Source organism: Dipodomys spectabilis, unplaced genomic scaffold (genome assembly GCF_019054845.1).
Source record: "Dipodomys spectabilis isolate Male_0828 unplaced genomic scaffold, ASM1905484v1 ptg000141l, whole genome shotgun sequence".
Classification (NCBI taxonomy): Eukaryota; Metazoa; Chordata; class Mammalia; order Rodentia; family Heteromyidae; genus Dipodomys; species Dipodomys spectabilis.
Window position 1 is genome coordinate 4,102,223 of NW_024870818.1, and position 22,830 is coordinate 4,125,052.

At 34.3% G+C, this 22,830-nt stretch overlaps 1 protein-coding gene across 5 annotated transcripts in view; it reads right to left on the bottom strand.

Moving 5' to 3' along the window:
• Positions 1-22,830, bottom strand: part of Ehbp1 (EH domain binding protein 1) — a 285,025-nt gene that overhangs the window by 90,000 nt on the left and 172,195 nt on the right. For all 5 annotated transcript variants that reach the window (XM_042691180.1, XM_042691182.1, XM_042691179.1 and 2 more), the window contains exons 11-12: positions 6,234-6,412; positions 5,338-5,386 (exon numbers count right to left, since the gene is read on the bottom strand). In XM_042691180.1, the coding sequence (XP_042547114.1) occupies positions 5,338-5,386; positions 6,234-6,412 (228 nt within the window). The remainder of the gene's footprint in view (positions 1-5,337; positions 5,387-6,233; positions 6,413-22,830) is intronic.

Sequence of the window (22,830 nt, forward strand, 5' to 3'; positions counted from 1 at the left end):
ATCTGAGAATAGATTTTCAAAACGAAGAACTAAGGTATAAAGAAATATTAGACCAATGTACCCCCAATTTTATTGTTCCTATCAACCGCTTGTTACTACAGTCATGTGACTACAATAATTTGTAAAGAAAAAGCAGAGCTAGGTAAGTGCAAAGAACTAATGATCAGATTTCCTGAGAGAAATACAAATGAGTGCCATTAGGCTTAGAAACATAGAAACATTTTTTAAATGCCTAATAAGACTGGTTTTTTCATAAGGAAAAATTCATCCATTTTGGAAAGAATGAAATGTTTTGAGTACTACAATCTCGTTGAGAATGTAAGGCTGCATTGTGTTATTTTTGTTAGCCTTTAAATGACTGTGGTATATCAGGTTTTTCTAGTTTTGAAGAATCAAAGCTGTTTCTCAATTTACAATTAATTATTACTATCCTGAACTAACCCTTCAAAACAATACTGTTGCTAGGAAGCATTAAAAGTATGGCTAAAAGTTTAGATATACTTTCTGAAGAAGTATATCTAAGTAAGGATTCTATAATATATTCTTATTTTGGGATATTAAACCAGCTATTCTTCATAACAAGTTAAGACTTAGAAGTACAATTCAAAGTTTTTCTTAAGAGAAATGCTAGAAAATTATTTAACAATTGAGAAGGAATCATTCTTTTTCACTTCATGTTAAAATATATTTCTCCCTTAGAATTTAATCTGTGTTTGTCCTGTAGTTTAATAAATATGGAATAAGAAAGAAAATGAAAAACAAATTGTGATATTAAAACCTCTTCAATTTTCACAGCACTGTGCTTCATAATATTGGTACTTCAAGATACTTACTACAGAGAATGGCTCAGTTGGTGTGCATGTATAGACTTGTTTGTTATTTTACATGTTTTAGGAAAATTGAAGTCATTTTCCTCCTTGTGTACCTTGACTACTTGATTGACAGACATCAATTGCAGATCATCAAGGAAAGCACCACAAGCAGTATTATAAACATTTCCTAATTATCTAAAACAATGACCTACTGGTTAAGATCCAATGCCACAGGTAAATACCTTTTTTTATTCAGCATTTTTTTATAGACCTGGGAAAATGATTAGCTTTCTTGTGAAATAACTCCTGCTGGTGTTTTGCTTCATACAGCAATTCATTTAATGCACACTAATTGCACTAAACACATTTTAAAACAAACTAGGGTTCTTGTAAGGGAGGCAAGACTTTATAAAAGAACATTTCCATAGGATAACCTCTTCTGCTATGGCCATTTACCGACTGTCTTTTTAGTTTGTGTATAGAGAATTTTTTTTTAATCTCCTAGAGGAAATTGCTTTATTCAATCCTAAATGTTATTAAACTGGCTAAGGAGGAGTCATTGCCAGTCATGTTATCCACCTTGGTGGAACTTAAGACACAGGCATTGTTCCTTATACAGCTTTACATACAACATTATCAGGAAGAACCTCATAAAGCTGGAAATAATTTGCAGCTAAGCAACTAAGATATGCACTGTAGATTTCACATAAGAAGTTGCAAACGATGAAACAAAAGATGGCATAGCCTTAAACAGTTCAATGAATAGAACCATCCAAGTTAAAAGGCTTTCTAAAAGGTATGATATCTTCTCTGGAAAATCTGGAAATTTGGGGATTGAAGCAGGGTCTAGCACATGGTAAATTCTTACTCTACCACTTAGCTACATTCCCAGCTCTGAGAAAACTTTTTAATAAGATAAGACTATATTATTAATAAATACTTATAGATTATAGCATATAAATGTATATCATTTATTAGTATAAAAACCCAAGGTATTCTCACCATTATTAAATTCCTAAAAAAGAACTAGTGCCAAGTGTGACTTAAGCCTTAATGAGATTCCCCATATTAGTTAAAAATGTATAGCTAAGTAAAATAGGTACCATTTCCTTTTTAAAATTTTGAACAGTAAAATAAAGCTCTACTTTATATAAATAATAATGGCTTATTTATGAGGCAGTCTTGCCATGTTGAGCTTATGGCTCAAAGTCTCCTCCCATCTTAGCTTCTTGAACAGTTGGAAACACCGGCATATACCACTACAACTGACTAGCAATTAATGTTTCATTCTATAATGCATACATTTATAATAAAATTAGCTTAGTATTATTTGATTCAAGTGCAGGAAAATGCAGGTAAAGTACTGTCATACAGATGGGCTGGTAGGCCATCCCTGTAATCCTAGCTATTCAGCAGGCTGAAACCTGGAGGATTGGAGTTTAAAAAAAAGCCCAGGGAGAAAAGTCTCCGTCTCCAATTAACCAGCAGATTGCCATACTAGAGGCACGGCTCAAATGATAGAGTGCTGCTGTGGGCAAGAAGCTAGGTGAGTGTGAAGCCCTAAGTTCAAACCTAGTACTAGCACAACAAACTTAAAACAAATCCTGTCATATATATGGACACAATTTCATTAATAAAAGCATTTCTCTTCAATAGACATAGCATTTCCAAAATTATACAAGAGATAATTCAAATGACTTGTTAGTACGCACATCAAAAGGGTGTTTTTGGTTTTGGTTTTTTGGTTTTTAGGAATCAATGTTGGGACACACTGGAGATTGAATCAAAGCCTTCAAGTACTCTTCCACTGATCTGACTCCCCAACTCCAAGAAAGGTAATTTCTTCGTTCCTTTCTCCTCTCCTCTCTTTTGGTGGTACTAGGATTTGAACTTAGGGCCTCATTCGGCTTGCTTGATGGGTGATATATTTCAACTTAAAAAAATTGGAGTTCTAAAATGTATATTACTCCAGGATCAGCATTATATGTTTGCAAAGAAATAGTCATTTTAATGGCAATATATAATGGTTAGAGAACAATAAAAATAAAAGTGTTTTAATTAAATTCTTGTTTTGTCAATTGAACTATTCTAAAATGTTAATCATTAGTGATTCTAAAATGTTAATCATTAGTGATTCTTATTATTTAACTTATACTAAAAACTTTTATCCCAATCAGAGGTAATTAACCATTTGTCCTGTGTGCATTTTTGTTAATGGACTTCTCAGAAGAATATAAAGAAATAATTAGATTGAAAAATAATTAGGATGAAAAACATTGTTAAGGTGAATTTGGGAAACAGTAAATTTAGTGTTTTAATAAGCCCATTAAATAATGTGATTTTAAAGGAGTGATAAATTTATTTGTAGTAGTATACAACTATTATAGTAAGATATGAAAGTATCTGTGATCTCTGAAGGCAATGAAGTTTCAGGCATGACTCATCAACCATGATTTGTGACTTCAATTCACCATGGAAAGAAATGTTAAAGTTTGCCTAAAGAATTATAAAAACAAAATTTTCACAAATTATGTTATTCAAAGATCACAAGTTAATAATTCCAACTAAATCAGGCATCGTGACTGGTATCTCTAATCCTAGCTACTTGGGAGGTGGAGACTGAAGGGAATTATAGTTCAAGACAAGTCCTGGTAAAAAGTTAGTGGAACTCTATTTCAATCAAACAGCCAGGCAAGGTGGTACCACCTTTGGTCCCAGCTAAACAGGAGACTGTAGGTAAGAGGTTTGTGATCTGAGGAGGCTGTAAGGAAGAGGACTGTGGTCTTTGCCTGAGGTTAGCCCAAGGCAAAACCTTGAGATCCCACCAATAAATAATAACGAATACAATAAAGACCTTCAGTATGGCTTAAAAGTAAGAGTGCTTGCCTAGCAAGCTGAATGCTCTGAGTTCTAATCCCAGTACCACCAAGCAAACAAAAAACTGCTTTGAGATAACAATGTATTTCATTCATTGCTAGATGAAGAATTCAATTCAGTGCAAATATTGAGTATCTGTTGTATGAAGAGTTAGGTACACTTCCCTCCTTGCACACAGAAAATTACATATACTATACTTTGTGCTCTGAGGTAAAAAGCCTGAAAACTGGGTGCTGGTGGCTTATCACTGTAATCTTCTGACTAAAAAGGCTGAGATCTGAGGATCTTGGTTCAAAGCCAGACTGGGCAGCAAAGTCTTTGAGAGTCATATCAACTAACCAGCAAAAAGCTGAAGTAGAGATGTGGCTCAAGTAATAGAGCACTAGTATTATGTGAAAAAGCTAAGGGATAGTGCCCAGGCTCTGAGTTCAAACCCCAGTACCAGCATGTACACGCGCGCGCAGACACACACACACACACACACACACTCACACACACCATGAAAAGCAAAGCAAAGCAATACAAAAGCCTGAAGTACAGTCAGCTGGCCTGCCCAGGAGGCTCCATAAACAGCTACTCCCATACCCAGGCTCCATAAACAGCTACTCCCATACCCATTAAAACATTCTGATCTTAGTATATTATGTGTAGAATATGTATATAGTTTTCTAGACAGTAAAAAGAACTACTGTTAATATCTTTTTGCTTCTATGAATTAGGCACTCTCCCTTACATTTAGTATGTTCCTGCTCTCTTCTTTTAACATACTTTAAATTTTACATAATAGTTAAAGCACAACAGTTTTGAGTGCATTTTTATTATTGTGTCAATTTTTCTGTATTGGTACCAGAGCTTGACCTTAGAGCCTTAACAACCTACTCAGCTTTTTTTTGCTCACAGATGGTGCTCTACCACTTAAGCCACATCTTCAGTTCAGTATTTTGATGGTTAATTGGAAATGGATGAATTTGCTCAGGCTTTGAACCAATATCTTCAGGTTGTAAATTCCTGTGTGTCTTCCTTTGAGCCAAGAGTACCTGTCTTAGGTGCACTTTTTTGAAGTTACAATTTTAGAATAAAAGCAATATGCTTTCAACAATATTTAATAGTTAATGAAAGTCGTATATAATCTGATGCCTGTTGGACAGTTGTGATCTTTAAAATCTATGACAAACCAGAGAATTCATGCATCTTATTTCAACTGTAGGAAGCAGAACACTTGTATCCATGACCTCACTATGAAACTATGTATTTCTTAATTTATTTTTTTAAATTATTATAATAGCCGGGCACCAGTGGCACACGCCTGTAATCTTAGCTACTAAGGAGGCTGAGATCTGAGGATCACAGTTCAAAGCCAGCCCAGGCAAGAAAGTCTTATCTCCAATTAACTACCAGAAAACTAAAAGTGGCACTGTGGCTCAAGTGATAAAGCACTAGCCTTGAGCTGAAGAGCTGAGAGACAGCAGCCAGGCCCAGAGTTCAAGCCCCATGACCAACCAAAAAAATTGTTATTATAAAGGTTATGTAGAAAGCATTTATAGTTATATCAGTCAGGTAAAGACTTTTTTGGACAATGTTACCCCTTCCTCGCTCTTTCCCAGTTTTTCCCTCAAAACTACATATTGCGTTCTTCCGTAATTCTTACCTTTTTGTTGTTTTCTTTAATATCTTGAGGATTCAGAGACTTGTAGTCACTGAAGGAGAAAAATGGGACAATGGGTACATATAATATTAGATTTACAAAGCTGTTTTTAAAAACCTTGAATCTAAAAATATGACATTCAATAATAAAGAAGAAAAACTAGCAGTTTCACAGCAATTCAATCAGTAAAACCAAAAGTATTGAAAATAAAGGAAATAAATAAAAGCTTTTAACTCAGAAGAGAAGTAGAGAGAGAGGACCAGAGTAGCCAGATAACCACATTTATCATAATGTAATCCTTTGCTGTTACTGTACAAAGACCTATAGGCCTTTATCTCATCTCATTTGTACACTAACACAATTTTCATGATAATTTAAAATCAATTTTTTGTATAATATTAAGGTGAAAATAATTTTTTTTTAAAAAAGAGAAAAAGTACCAAGGAAGAAAAACTTTCTGTTATACAGTTCTGTCAATAAAGCAAGAGACATGGTTACTAAACAACATAAAGTATATAAAAAATATATAAAGTCAAGTATTTAAGGATACATACTAAAAACTTATTTTGTGATTTTTTTTGGGGGGGGGGTCTGGTTGTGGGTCCTGAACTCTGGGCCTGGGCGCTGTCCTTCAGGCTCTTCAGCTCAAGGCTAGCGCTCTACCACTTGAGCCACAGCACCATTTGCGGCTTTTTTCTTTTTGCTTATGTGGTGCTGAGGAATTGAACCCAGGGCCGCAGGCATGCAAGGCAAGCACTCTACCACTGAGCCACCTTCCCAGCCCCTATTTTGTGATTTTTTAAAATAAATGTCTGTTATTTATAAACTATTTTGCCATCTTTTAAAAATGTTTATTATTTATAAACTATTAATAGGGAATGGGACATAGTTCTACTTACATTAAATCTGGTCTAAAGTGGTGCAATATTGCACAAAAAGATAAACCATTTCTCCATGATGTAGTAAAATTGGTGATTTTTACTCCCCGGTAATTTTTCGTGACTTCTTTGCACCATACAAGCAATGACTGACTAGCATTTGGCTTTCGCCCCAAAACAGGACTTGGTATAGGGCTTGGCTAGAATAAGAGAAATGAAGAAAACATTAAAAGAATTTAATAGAAGATGAAAATTAACATTAATTGACCTAACTAGATCATTTGAACCCTTTGATGTCAGTTTAGGTCCTTCAAAACTGTCAGTTCATGACAACTGTAACCTCTAAAGGGAGACATAAATCTTAAGTTATTATCTTCAGTTTTAGCCCATGGCATTTGCCTGACAAGGATATAGATATGTGAGAGTTAAAGTGTATACGTAAGAACAAGCCAAGAGCTTTGTTGATAGAAACATAATGTTGAAAGCATTTAAATACTTAAGGCTGAATATTTGTATAATGCTCATACTCTGAAAGATTTTCTCAAATGTAAAGGAACAAAATATTTTTTCTTTTTTACAATATCAAAAATTATTCATTTTAAGTTTAATTGTAGCACAGATTATTAGGGGAAGAGAAATCAAAATAAGTTTTCAAAATATAGTCATATTAAATAAATATCACAATTATAATTACATTCAAATGCCTTTCCTGTAAGAATTTAAAGTTATTAACAACAGGTGTTGGAACAGCATATACCAATAGTACATAAGTCAGATATGCTCAAATAATTTCTAATTTTAATTGAGAACTATTTTTAAGTATGAGATGGGTGACATGAGTTTCAAATCTTAAGCATATATTTGTTCTTGTGTGCATACAGTTAAAACCACAATGATGGGTAAGATTTAGTACTTTTTTCTTTTGGACGGTCGTGGGGCTTGGACTCTGGGCTTGGGCGCTGGGCTTGGGTGCTGTCCCTGCGCTCTTCAACTCAAGCTGAGTGCTCTACCACTTGAGCCACAGCGCCACTTCCAATGATGGGTAAGATTTTAATTCTAAACTTGTATTGTTTTTAAAATCATGTCATTTTCTTTCATTGAACAACTATAATTTGTGATACTATCACAAATATGGAGGCTGATACAATTGAAAACTGTTAAGAAACCCACTAAATATTTCTAACTATAATCTTCTTATTAATAAAAACTAATGGCTATAGTAGTGACACTTAAATATAAAACAGAAGTCCTCCAAAACAAGGTCAAAGGAGAAAAATTATTTACCTCTAATATTTAAGTTTAACAAGCAAGCCATTTCTACCATATTGCTTAAGAAAGTCCAATGATGCCCCCATTTGACAAAAGCATGTTAGTGCCAAACAAAATCAACCCCAACATAACTATGACTTGTATATCTACTGCTTCTATGGGAGGACTAAGAATCAACAAAAATGTAATTTATCATTTTTATTAACTGCCAGATTAACAAATAATTAGATAAACAACCATGAGTCTAGCAAAATGCCATTTTCTATCATTTTTTTCTTAATTCAGTACCGGGGTTTGAACTCAGGCCACCATCTTGTACTTTCTAGAGAGTTGCTCTATCTTTTGAGCCTGGGCCCAGGGTCTATGAAGTGCTGTTTTAAAATGATCATCTTTCAAAAGTAAATTAAAAAAAAACCTCACAGATGATAAAAATTAACAAACTTAGATCAATTCTACTTAATATTCAGAAGTAGGTAAAAACAGGATTCTACAAATAGCAAATAATATATATTTTAACTATCCATCTAGGTCTACTGTAATTTTGAAATCCATCTAATCATTTAACCTGTGGGTAGAGATTTACCTTATTAATAAGGTAAGATGGGAAAAATAATTTTCTCATTTTCTTTATCACTAAAAGCTGGCATATTTTTCTATATAAAATTATATTGTTAAGGCATGCAGCTGTTCCAAGTTGTACATCAGACAACTAATCTTCTCTATCACATTGTCTATAGTTTCTTCCTTACTCATATACATATATATATATATATATATATATATATATATATATATATATATATATATATATATATATATATTCCTCCCCCCCACCCAACCCCCGGTCCTGGCGCTCTCTCTGTGCTCAAGAGTAGTGCTCTACCACTTAAGCCACAGTGCCACTTCAGCTTTTTGAGTACTTTGTCGGAGATGAGTCTCATGGGGACTTTTCTTCCGGGGTGGGCTTCCAACTGCAATCCTCAGATCTCAGCCTCCCAAGTAGATAGGATTAACAGGTGTGAGCTACTGGCACCTGGCTTCAATATTATTATTATTTTTTAATTTTATTGTCAAGGTGACATGCAGAGGGGTTACAGTTACATATGTAAGGTGGTAAATACATTTCTTTCTTTTTTTTGGGTCCGGTTGTGGGGCCTGAACTCTGGGGCTGGGTGCTGTCCCTCAGCTCTTCAGCTCAAGGCTAGCACTCTACCACTTGAGCCACAGTGCCACTTCCGGCTTTTTTTCTTCTTTTTGCTTATGTGGTGCTAAGGAATCGAACCAAGGGCCTCAGGCATGCAAGGCAAGCGCTCTACCACTGAGCCACCTTCCCAGTCCCGGTAAATACATTTCTTGTCAAACATTGTTACCTCCTCCCTCATTTTTCTCCCATTTTTTCCCTCCCCCTTAATCAATATTCTAATGAGCAGTTTGGTCTCTCTGCATTTTGTGCTGATTCACTCTTGGATTTCCAAATATACACTTACTTACAGTTTAAACTATGATACTTCCAACTAGCTGTCCTTTCTATCATATAAAATTTGAAACTCAGTATGTACAAAACCATAATCATTCCTTACAAGCTCCTTTTCATTGCTTGTAAATGAGAGTGCTTATTGTTTTACTTGTTTTAGACTTTTAATCTCAGAATCACATTTGAATTCTTCCTTCACCTATCACCCCTTAATAGTTAAGTCATGGACAATCTGATTTGATTTGATTTTACCTAAGGCTTCTACAAAATCATGAGAGGTCTTCCTTCTTCCAAATTGTCCCTTATCTAACCCATTAGTCACAATATAGGTCTTCTTAAACACCACTAACATCTTTTTGGGTCTCACAAAAACACAAAATGGTGGTGAAATATTTCTGACATTGAATCCCAAATCCTTTTCAATGTGTTTATTCTCTAGGATGACTTAGTCCCCATCTCTTCAGTCACACAGATCATCATTCGCACTTAAAATATCTTCAGTCTCTTCTATCCCTAGTACAACTGCTATGGCTGAGAGAGTAGGATCATGAGTTATAGAGTAGTACACAAGACCTTGTCTTGGGGAGAGGGGAAGTTTGGGATGTGGTTTAATGGAATAATTTTTGCCTAAAATGTGTGATTCTTTGGGTTCATTCCTCAGTAGAAAAGGGTTTATAGCCAGAAAAACTCATAAATTGATCAGGAAAATGAAGTCAACTAATACAAAATAAAAAAATTGAATGGTTACTTTCAAATTTTTAATTGACTTACAATGAAATCCAAGTATTTGATAAATAAAAATCAATGTTAGAATTCAGAAAAGTTAAAGGTTCTAATATACACTTACCTTAGAAAGCAAGACAATTAAAATCTTTTAATTTAAATGAAATATTTCAAAGAAATAAAAATACTAAATGTTGGCAAGAAAGGGAGTTTTTCTTTTTTCCTTTTTTTTTTTTAAAAGTAGTCATACAAAGGGATTTCAAGTCAACATGTCAGTTTATAAGCTCACAAGGCATCTTGATCAATGTCATCCCTTCCATCTTTCTCAAAGGGAGTTTTTGTACAGGGTTGATTAAAAAACAACAATAACAAACAACACTCTGATAATGTCTGTTATGCTACATTTGAAGACATGCCTTATCCTACCACCCAACAATTCCTAGGTTTATATCCTATAGAAACATATGCTTCTACAGAATAGACTACAAATACAGCAATGTCATAGCAGCAGTTTCAATTTTTCAATTCTGAAATGGCTAAACATGACATGGATATAAATTTTTTTGATAATTCAGATAGTGAAATACCACACAGAGAGACACACATAGAGCCTATCTAGTGAAAATTCTAAAAAAAAGCATAGCTTATCATATAACAGAAGCAAGATCAAATATATATAATAATTATCTAAATGCTGGTGACTCATGCCTGTAATCCTACTGGAGAGTCTGAGAGCTGAGTAATTTTGCTCAAAGCCAGCCCAGGCAGGAAAGTCTGATAGACTCTTATCTCTAACTAACCATCAAAAATCTAGAAGTGGAGCTGTGGCTCAAGAGGTAGAGAACAAAGCCTTGAGTATAAAAGGTAAGTATAAAATCCAGACCCTGAGTTCAAGCCTCAGCAAACACACACACACACACACACACACACACACACACACACACACACACACACACACACACACACACACACACACACACACACACAACAAACACACTCTAATAATACATAGACTAGAAAGGGCAAAAAAAAAAAATCTACATACACTAGAAATAAAGAGACCAGTGTATGATTTCAGATTCTATGTTGCAACAATCAAGAGTTCAGTATTATAAAAGAGAACAATATTCAAATATTCAAAAGGTCTATTAAAATCCTCTTTACTGGTCGAGGATAGAGTGCATGTTAAGCATGCACAAGGCCCTAAGTTCATAAACTGCAACCAAAATTACACATTACAATGGACACTGGTAAACAAAAAAAAAGTCACCTTCTCAGTAAATTGTTTTCCTTGGAAAATATAGTCTTAATTCATTAAAGTACTTGTGTTTATATATGGTAAAATTGTTTATAAGCTAAATGAATTAATGTTTTAAATTACCCTATTTCAAATAGTATAAATATCATTCTGTATAGCTCACATAAATGTTGTTTGGAATTTTTTTGTATATGGTCATTATAATCTTTACATATTTTTTATTTCTTTTTTGTTGAATGTTTTTATTAAGGAAGAGATATGTAAGCCAGACACTGGTGGCTCATACCTATAATCCTAGTTACTTAGGAGGCTGAAATCTGAGGATCGTACTTTGAGGCCAGCCTGGGCAGGAAAGTCAGTGAGACTCTTATCTCCAATAAACTATACAGAAAAAGCTGAAAATCATGGTGCTGTGGCTCAAGTGGTAGAGTGCTAGCCTTGTGCAAAAGCAGCTCAGGGACAGTTCCCTGTCCCCAAATTTAAGCCCTAGGTATGATTTGTCAAATATTTTTTCTGCATTGAGGTAATTATATGACTTATTTGATAGTGTGACATATGACTCTGATTCCTGTATTCTGGGCAAAATTCCACTTGGTTGTGACATGTTTAAAATATTGCTGCATTTGGTTTGCCGGCATCATTGTTAAGAATTCTTAGACCAATGTTCATAAACAATATTAATCTACAGTTTTATTTTCTTGCTATCAGAGTTAACACTGACTTCACAAAATAAATTAGGAATGCTGACTTTTTAAAGAAAAAGTGTGAGGTGAATTGGTGTGGCTTCTTTAAATTGTATAGAAATGTAGTTGAAGCCACTAAGTTTTAAGTTCAAAGCATTTATTTTTTTCTTGGTGAGGGGACATGCTGTCCCTATGATAACCATTCCTACCTTGAACTGTTTATTCTTTTCCTCTGAGTGTTAGGATTATAGGTGAAAACCATTATGCCCAGCATGATTTACTATTATTATTTTTGATACTCTTGCTAGTTATTACAGGTATATTTACATTTGTTTCTACATGGGTTAGTTTTGATAGGTTTGGTTTCTAGAAATTTGCTCATTTCAACTAGGTTATTCTATTTATTTATTTATTTATTTAATTTGGTGTATTTATTTATTGTCGGTCATGGGGTTTGAACTCAGGGCCCAGGTGCTGCCCTGAGCTTCTTTTGCTCAAGGCTAGTGTGCTACCACTTGAGCCACAGTGCCACTTCCAGCATTATCTAAGTAGCTTATTGGAGATGAGTCTCATGGATTTTTCTGCCCAGGCTGGCTTTGAAGTGTGATGCTCAGATCTAAGTCTCTTGAGTAGCTAGGATTACAGGTGTGAGCCACTAGAACCTGGCTTCCAAGTCATTGTTTTATTATACAATTGTTCCTAGTATTACATTACAATCCTTTCTATTTCTGTAGAATAAGGACTTCTGAGGTTTTGCTTCTGAGTTTAGAACTTTGTATCTTCTTCCTTAGTCTATCTAGATAAATTTTTGTTGTCTTTTTCAGAGGATCACCTTTTTGGTTTCATTAATTTTCTATATTTGTTAATGCTCTCTATCTTTGCGTTAATATTTATTTTTTCTCTTCTTCTAAATTTGTGGTTAGACTTCTTTTCCTAGTTTCTTAAATTACAAAGTTAGGTTGTTGATTGAGATCATTCATTCTCTTTATTTTTACATCTCAAAGATTTTAGTTTTAATACTAGTACTAATAAAACAATAAGAAGACCAAGTTTTAGAGAACACATGATGTATTTATTTTTATACTTCAATGGATGGTTTCTTTGAGGAAAGATGGTCGCATTAAATTAATCAACAAATAGAATTGCTTGTTTCTCGTTTTCATTTTAATTTTTTCTTCCCATAAGAAATACTTTTTTACTGACATCTTACCAGCTACAAAATTTGTTCCTGACATTAAGCTCTTTCTTTCTTTCCAATTTTGTCTTTAAGTGATCACATTCATTTTTCTTCTCCATTCTGGGAGTGGCTGTGACCAAATTTGAGAGGAGCTCTTCTTAACAGCTCCACTAACAGTTGGTTTCATAAAATAAGATCTTTAAACACTGTATATCAAAAGTATAAAGTAATACGCACTCATCTCTCAAATAAAAAGAAGTACTTTGAGTCAGGGTAGTCCTATATAATTCCAGCTCTCCAGCTTCTCAAGTCAAATCTTGTATTAATTAATCTAACATAATAAGAACATGCTATAATCCCCCAAATGAATGCATTCATCCTTAAAGTATATAGAAAACAAAAGTTACACATCATAATTAAACTAGTAATAGCTTACAAAACTGATCTTTATTACTTTATACATCTAGTATCCTTTCATTTCAGTCTTCAAGATTTGCTTTACACACTTATCAGTGCAGGGCCAGTGGTAACAAAATCCCTTACATTTGAGGGACAGTTTTGCTGGATACAGGATTTTTCACTTTTGACTATGACATCCTATTGCTTCTTAGGGCCTAAAATTATTAATGAGAAATCTATTGATATGAAGATCCCTTCTACATGATGAATCACTTTGTCTTGCTGCTTTAGAAATGTTCTTTTTCTTTTAAATTTTGATTATAATGGATATGAATGTGGGTCTTGATTTTAACCTTTATATTAAACATTTACATTCATGTCACTAATCCAACCTGGGAAGCTTTCACATATTATTTCTTCAAATATTCTTTGTATCCCTTTCAGTTTGCCTAGATTTCTTCTACAATATGCATTTAGTCTGACTGATAGATAGTATTCCCTTAGTCCCTTCGGCTGTGTACTTTCTGCCCTTCGTGCCCACCCCCCCCCCCCCCCCCCCCGCCCCCCGGCCCCGTATTGGAAAGTGAACCTCCAGCACACTAAGCAAACACTGAGCTATACTCCTAGCTCTTTCTGTTCCTCAGATTCAATACTTTTTATGGCACTATGTTCAAGTTTGCTAACTTTTCTTTCTGCTTGCTCAAATTTGCCTTTGAATCCCTCCTATACATTTTTTATTTCAATTATTTTACTTTACAATTCCAGAATTTCTTTTTAGTTTCTTTTGAGATTTTCTATTCTCTATTGATCTTTCCATTTGGTTGATACATATTTTTTTTTGATTCTCTGCATTGCCTCTTGGTCTTACTGTATTAAGGATACTTCCTCTTCATTTATTATTATTTTTTTGAATGGAAGTCATCCTTTCCTATTTCTTTGCATGTTTTGCAACTTTTTAAAAAACTGAAATTTGGATATTTAAATCTAGTAATATAATTCTGCAAACCAGATTTTTACCCTGTGGAAATCAGATTCTACCTCTTCACCCATGTATTAATTTTTATTTTAAAAATTATTGGTAGTATCTGTGCTAAAGATCAGCCTGAAGTATAAATTTATGGTCTTATCCATTATTTTCTGTATCTGTCTTCTCTGGACATGTGTATTATCTTTCTATTCCTCCCTTCATATGCAGTTTCTTAATGATCAAACTCCTCAGAGACAAAAGGATGAATGAAGGGTGTGTGTGGGTGAGGCGGGGTGGGAGGTGGGGTTGGGGGGTGTTGAGTCTTTAAATCTCCTGGAAATTGCTTTAGTCTGAGATGGGAAGGGCCATGCAACAATTGTCAGAAGATGCAACAAATCTCCACTACGTCTCATCTGTGTGATAAGCAGCATTAATCAGGGATCCCTGAACAGAGGCACAGGTCCTTATTTTCTACACCGGCTTCCATGGGCTGTTTGCAAACTGCTTCAAGAACATGTGCAGGCTAGGTAATAGATACTGACAAGAGCTGAAATTGACCAAACTTAACCAATAATTATTCATTTATTCTCCAAGAGGATTCAGTAAACTACAGGGTTCCAAGATGGTTACATCAGATATATTCTGCTAGTGCAATTGTTGGCAAGAAAGAAAGATTGCTTCCTGTTGCTTTCTACTTCGCCATTTACCCAGAATTCTCTGTCTCCTCCAAAGCTTTTAAGAGTATAAAGGGGTCTTCAGACCCAAAAGATGATAAACACTATTTTTAAAAGAGCAAATCAACAAACTAGAGTGTATTACAAAATGAGAAAAGACTGTGCTCAAGTCTGAATTTTACACTTTAAAGCAATCAAGAGTCTCCTTCCTATATTATTATGAAAAGTTGAGAGGCTACAAAGATAGAGGACATAGGAATATAAAGGTTTTTTGCAGGGTCTGTTAACATCCAGAACATTTTATGTAGTTGCTAATGAAATTAAATATTCTATAATAATAACTTTGCTAGAAATACAAATATAAGGAAATAGTGTATGATTGATTACCTGTTTATAAAACAAGTAAGATATGCAAAAGTCTATTTTACATCAGAATTTTTGTGTTATATAAATGCTCTACTGAAGCCAGGAGTGGTAGTGCATGTCCATGGTTCCAGCACTTGGAAAGGCTAAGGAACAAAGTTAGCTTGAAGTTAGAATATGAGCCCAACCTGAGCTGCATAGTGAGACTCAAACAGCAAAACAAAAGATGCTGCATTTCAACCAATAACCTTACAGTAATTAGTTCTATAACATTTAACACTGTAGGTACAAATCAAAGAGGAACTTTTTATAGAGGTAGTAGTAAAATTTCAGATTCAATCATTAACATACAGAAAGTAATCTAAAAAGGAGCACAGGCATCGCTAAAAAAAAGTAACAACAGGGGCTGGGAAGGTGGCTCAGTGGTAGAGCGTTTGCCTTGCATGCCTGAGGCCCTGGGTTCGATTCCTCAGCCCCACATAAGCAAAAAGAAAAAAGCCGATAGTGGCGCTGTGGCTCAAGTGGTAGAGTGCTAGCCTTGAGCTGAAGAGCTGAGGGACAGCGCCCAGGCTCAGAGTTCAGGCCCCACGACCGGACCCCCCCCCCAAAAAAAAGTAACAACAAAATATATAGAAATCCAAGTATGAGAGACACGGTCCTATGTATCTTGCTAGGTGGTCCAAGAATAAAGAGTCTTGGGCTACTCACTGGCATCTGTTACAGAAAAGAAAGCAGTTTAGATGAGGCTATATTTCCCTCTGAGACAAACAGCTTTAATGATTGCCATAAAATGACAGACTGAAGCATTCCATAGCACTCCATAAATATGTATAATTTGTGTACTTGTTTAAAATAAAGATAGTGAATTTATTAAATGTATTGTTTCTCCGTGACAAACCCATGTTGTGCAAAGCATCAATTCAACTTTTCATATGACCCTTATGGGACTTGGTAGTAAAGAAAAAGAATGTAAATATGCTGGTGTGCAGATTGCTGGGCTATGCAGTGACTAATGAAGCAATTTTTCTCTGATCTAGAAGTCTAAAGTCTTCTTTTATTACCTATGAAGTAGTGACAGGCCACTTGATTACCATGCAAGTAGGATAAAATCATATACCTGACATAACATTTTATTCACTATACCAACTAAAACCATGATGTCTTTACCCACTCATTTAAGAATGCCTAATATTGCTCACAAGCAAAAGGTATGTAATAATCTCACCAATATAGATACAATTAAAAACAATCTCACACTGTTGATAATATGTAATGAACAACTATAACAATTTAACTTGTGAAAGTGCTTATTTAGTGAATTTTCCTGTTTGAGAAGTAGATGGAAGATTGTGTATCTCTGAGTGAATTTCTAAGGGAGCACGTGGGAAAATTTTAGAATTATTACAACTGCAATCCTCAAGTATATATATTTTTTTTTGGGTCCAGTCGTGGGGCCTGAACTCTGGGCCTGGGTGCTGTCCCTCAGCTCTTCAGCTCAAGGCTAGCGCTCTACCACTTGAGCCACAGCGACACTTCCGGCTTTTTTCTTTTTGCTTATGTGGTGCTGAGGAATCGAACCCAGGGCTTCAGGCATGCAAGGCAAGCACTCTACCACTGAGCCATCTTCCCAGCCCCTTCTCAAGTATTTTATTAGTAGTTAATTACACATAGTTAGGTCTTAAGAAGTAGGTACTCAGGAGAATGATTTTAAGGACCAGGTGTGGTGACATAAATCTTTAATTAAACCCAGCTAGGAAGGAAAAAGTAGAATTGAGGATGTGAAGTCAGAGTGTGCAAAAATTAATAAGACTCTCTCTCAGATACAAGTTAGGAATTGTGGCACATGACTATTATCATGGCAACTCCAGAAACAGAGGTAAGAGGTTCTTGGTCCAGTGCTAGCTATACTAAGTTTGAGGCCTATTTGAAGAAAAAACTAAAAGCAAAAGGTTAAGAGTTGTGATTCAGATGATAGAGAGCAGGGCCCAGAGTTCAATCCCTAGAACTGACAGAGGGAATTTATTTTCTTTGATTATAATACAAATCAGCCACAGAAAGAAACTACAGTGTTAAAACATACAAGATTTTTAAAGTTAATATCTCTTTTAAAATGTATCTACCAGTGGATTGTGGTAGTATGAACCTGTAATCCCAGCACTCTGGAGGCCAGGGTAAGAGGATTAAAGTTCAAGGCCAGCTTGAACCACATACTAGGAAGGAGGGTGGGGAGAAGCTACTTGCAGCAAGTAGACAGGCAAGGAAGACAGGAAAAAAGAGAGGGTGAGAGGAAAAGGAGAGGGAAAAAGGAAAAGGAGAGAATAGGGGAAAAGAGGGAAGAGGAGGGGGAAAGAGGTGAAAGAGAAAGGTGGAAGAGGAAAGGAGATTCAACCGATTTGCAGATGAAAGGTAAGCCAATCCATTAGGCAAATTTCTATTCTATTTTTGTCATTTACTTTGCAATTTTGGTAGAAATGATATTCTAGTTGCTTTTCAGTCATTCTACTTTTATTTCATATAAGCCAGCAAGCACTGATCCAAAATACAGGAAAGAAGAGCTGCAAGTAGATTCTCCCCACCTTCCTTCTAATATGTGGTTCAGGCTGGCCTTGAACTTTAATCCTCTGCCTTGGCCTCCAGAGTGCTGGGATTACAGATGTATTCTACCACAAACCACTGGTAGGTAGGTACATTTTAAAAGATATTAACTTAAAAATCATGTATGTTTTAACACTGTAGTTTCTTTTTGTGGCTCATTTTTATTATAATCAAATAAAAATAAATTCAATTCTCTCTCTCCTCTCTCTCTCTCTCTACCTATATATGAACTGCCCCATGAGGGCAATAAGGAAAAATAGGAAAATAAGAAAAATAAGGAAAGAACACAGCCTTACAGTTAAGAGCATGCTTGGACTCTGAGTTGGTGAGATCTGGGTTGGACATAATATTTTTCTTTGGAAATTAATATACAATTAGGAAGCATCATAAAAAATGAAATACTAGTCAAGAAATGATAAAGAGAAAATAACTTGGAATCTTATTTCATTCCATTCATGTGAACAATAGCTACTATTTATTTTCTAGAAATATACTTGTAATTTTTAAAAACTTTCTAATCCAAAAAAAGCACGATACCACCAAAGAAAAGATAGACAAATTGAGCTAGATGAAAATTAAAATGACTAAAATAGTTTTTGGTTTATTCCCTTTTGTCACTGTTTTTTATTTCTGTACCCCTTATCTTATATATGTTTATTTGACTTGGGGATGGGAAGGTGAATCACAGGAACAGTGGGACAAAGGCTGAACCAACTTAGCAGTGATACTCACTAGACACTAGGTTGGAAATGAACTTTATACCTTGTGGGGGAGGGAGATCGGAGGGGAAAAAGTGACAGAAAAGGAGGGAGAGGGTAACCCTGTTCAGAAAGAAATGTACTCATTACCTGAGTTAAGTAACTGTAACTCCTCTGTACATCACCTTTACAATAAAATTTAAAATAAAAATTATTTCATTTTTTATTCAATGCTTTAATGCCTTCATCTATATAGAATACATTTGGTGAATGTGTAAATTAAGGTTCTAAGTTATTAGAACCAACATTATTTCTTGAATAGTTGTTTGCTTGGTTGTGTATTTAATTATTATGTAAGTATGTATTTGTGTCTGAATGAGATCCTTTTTGTTTCCAGGCTAGGAACAAAAATGGCAGGCTATTCCTCTGAATTTACTAGTATACTGCCATATTAAAATCTGCATTAATCGGTTATAGAGCAACCAAACTTATTAGCCATCATAATTTGACTATTACTAAATAATTCTGATACTATGCCAGGAAAAATTGTGTTTGCATTTCGACTATCATTACATAAAATTTGTAAATACCTAGGGAAGATGAATTCCTTCATAATAATAAATATAACCACTGGTAAAATGATGCTAAGAAAGGCTCAGAATGTGTTATCTTGTTTAGTATAATCTCTCTTTATAAACAATAGTCTTGTTTAGTATAATCTCTCTTTATAAACAATAATTAGAATAAGTAAAAATTAAAGCCAGTGTAAAAAAGGCATTATTTATAGCAAATCTATATTTCCTATAATTCTAAATATATTAAATGTATTGAAATATGTCACCTATCTTACTAATGTATAAATTAGTCAAATTGGGTGGTAGATATTCAGTCTTACATAAAAATTGTATTGTACAACTACTATTCTCTTGGTGTTATATTTAAAATTTAACTTGTAGTTTAAAATTTTATTTTATTATTTTGCTGGTTCTGGGGCTTGAACTCAAGATCTGGGAACTGCTCTAAGCTTCTTCGGCTCAAGACTAGCGCTCTACCATTGGGCCTACAGCACCACTTCTGGCTTTTTCTGTGTAGTTTACTGGAGATAAGAGTCTCAGACTTTCCTGCCCAACCTGGCTTCAAACCATGAACCTCATCAGCCTCCTGAGTAGCTAGGATTACAGATGTGAGCCACTGGTACCATAAAAATTCATTAAAAAAGTATGCAATCACAATTTGTATATAAAGTAAGATCTCAATATAGCAAAAGGGGGATTCATGAATCTTTTAAAAATATTAATACCAATAAGAATTTTAGCTGGGTGTCAGGGGCTCATGCCCGTAATCTTAGCTACTCAGGAGGCTGATATCTGAGGATCACGGTACAAAGCCAGCTTAGGCAGGAAAGTCAGAGAGACTCTTATCTCCAATAAACAACTAGAAAACCAGAAGTGGCACTGTGGCTCAAGTGGTAGAGTGCTAGCCTTGAGCTGAAGAGTGCAGGGACAGCTCCCAGGTCCAGAGTTCAAGCCCCACGACCAAAAGAAAAAAAAAAAAAGAATTTTAAAAGACCATGTAAAAATGCTAATAATAAAAGACACACTAACTTAGAAGTATTAGCCCTGTTTAGATATTGCTTAAGAAAAACACTTAACATATATTAATAACTCAATATAATATAATTAGACATCAAGGTAGTCTACATGAATACTTAGACAGTTTTATCTGTTTTTTCTGCAAATTTTAGTCTTTACTGGAGAAGGCTAAATCAAATTCAATTACACTAAAGTATAAACATAATAGATTTTTTGATATATCTTTCCAACTTAAATTCTGTTTTCAGATTTTTAAAGAGATGAATTATTGTAGTTTACAACAAAATTCACCCTGTTATAGTATGTATTTGATGAATTATACAAATGCATATAGTCATGGAACCAACATTTACAGTTTTATTTTGTTTTTATTTTCTTTTTTGAGACAGCTCTTGCTTTATAATCCAGACTGGCCTTTAGCTTACAATCCTCTTTTCTCATCCTCCCAATTGCTGACTAGTATTTTTAATTACCTCAGTTCTTTAATTTGGGGTAATAACCGGAAGTTAATTTTCTTTCTTTCCCTGATACCATTTCAGTCCTTTAGTTCATTGATATATAGACTTCAACTGCAAATAAATATGACTCATCTAACATTTATCCTTTGGGAAGATAACACATTTAAAAATAAAGCCTACATTGATACAGTTCATATTAGTCCTGTATAACATTTGATTTTTTACAAATCACATATATTTGAAGAAAAAACTTATATAGACTAAAGAACTAGTGAGCCAATTTCCCAGAATTCCTGTTTTATTTCCTAAGAATCCTTGTGTATATTGATGTTTCATGGTCAAAATTCACATTATCAAGGTAGAAAGAATAAAATGAAGATTTCTACAGAGACACACCCTTTAAATGATAAGTTTTACCAGTGACTTCAATTTCAGATTTTTCACTGCTTTGTCTCTGGGTACACTGATGAGCTTAGCTTTTCCCATTACTTCCCTCTACAGTTACACAAATAATCATTTACCTAATAGCTGTGTGTTTTAAAATGTTTCAGCTATACTCTTCTATCTATACAGACAAACTATCTTGACTTAAAAGGTATGACACTCCCTAGGAATGATCATATTGCCCAAATTAGCTTACTGTTGTAAAAAGAAGATAAAAACATGTCAAAAAATTTATTCCACCTCTTTTTTAGTCCTGTAATTATCATATGAAACTTTGATTTCTTTGCCATCTAATTTATTTACCTAGGGAAGTCAAATACAATGTTCAGGCTACATATTTAAGTGTTGAGTGGTTGTGCTTTACTACACAACAAGTAAAAGCTTGTAATGAAAAATATGGAAGCAAAAATCATGGCAAACTTTATTTAGACTTCAATGCTTTTAAATATAAACATTTTTCCCTACCTTGGGTAAAATATAAAAGTAGTTCATAGGCCCCAAACTTTGTACTAATGGTTACTGTGAAGTACTACTTAATTGAAAGAGTCTTAATTAAATATGCCCCAACCAAAAACCTTCACCAAATTGCATTTGCCACCAAATGACTAACAAGTACACAACAGTTGGAAACTGTCAAAATATTTTACAGCTCAATTATAATTACCAACCAAGTCTAAACATGCCCTGAGTGGGCGTTAACCACATTTTGGGGGATTCAACACATTAAGCAGCAGTTACTTTTTTGTGGTCTCTAATTTAAACATTTACAACTCTTGAATAACTCCAATGATTTTTATTGTCTTCAGCAAAACAAAATAGCAAAACAATGATATGAGATATAATAATTTATCATTCTTGCAGATTCACCAGCAGGAAGAGCCTTTAAAAGATTATTTGGCTAATCTTTATTATACTTGATTATAACTAAAGATAATATTAGGTTTTTGAGTGGTAAATGTATAAGTTGTTTATAAAATGAATGAATTCTGTGGTTATTGGTCTTGGAAAATGTATCAAGGGATCCTAAGACATAAATATTTTCTTGTTGTTCTTATCACAATAGATGTAGCCAAAAACAAATGGGAAGGTGTGATCAGGGTAAAGTGTCAATATGGAAGTACAGCTGGTGAGTTTCCAGAGTAGCGAATGTAGACATCGCTTGCCATTTGAAGTAGGACAGCATCCAGACTCTCTTCCTTTCTAACCAGAAAGTGTACAGCTTGAGGCTTTGTGCTTAGCCACAAAGAGTATTTCTTACCAATAGAAAAGAAATAGGTTACTCCTCCCACTAGGTAACACGTCCATCCATTCTCTAGAGTTTTTATCAGTTGAGAACAGAAACCAAATATACTATGAAATATATAAACTTAGTTTTTCTATGTTTTCATTTATATTTTTCCCAAGAGGTATCAATCAATAGAGGTTATTTAAAAAGCAGATGAACAAAATATTTAGAATAATAGAGTGTTTCACATTTCAAATGATGTTATAATTCAATTTAACGTTAAATGTTGATGTGCATTATTTAATCATGGATTCTAATTGGATCTTGGTTTAAATTATATCTGTGGGCTAAGGAGAAAATTTTTTTTAAGAGAGTTAAAATTACGGTTCTATATGGTTCTTGAAAGAACCATAACCATTAAATGGATATTTATAACTGAAATTATGATTTATGATTATGCCCATGTAGTCAAAATTGCTGAGTGGGTCAGGTGTTAATAGGAGAAACATTAAAAAGAAATTTCAAACCAATTTTTTGAGCACTACACTTTCTTAAACAATATTTTTAAGCAATATGGTTCACACCTACCTAGGTCATGCTCATATTTGGTTGGCATTAC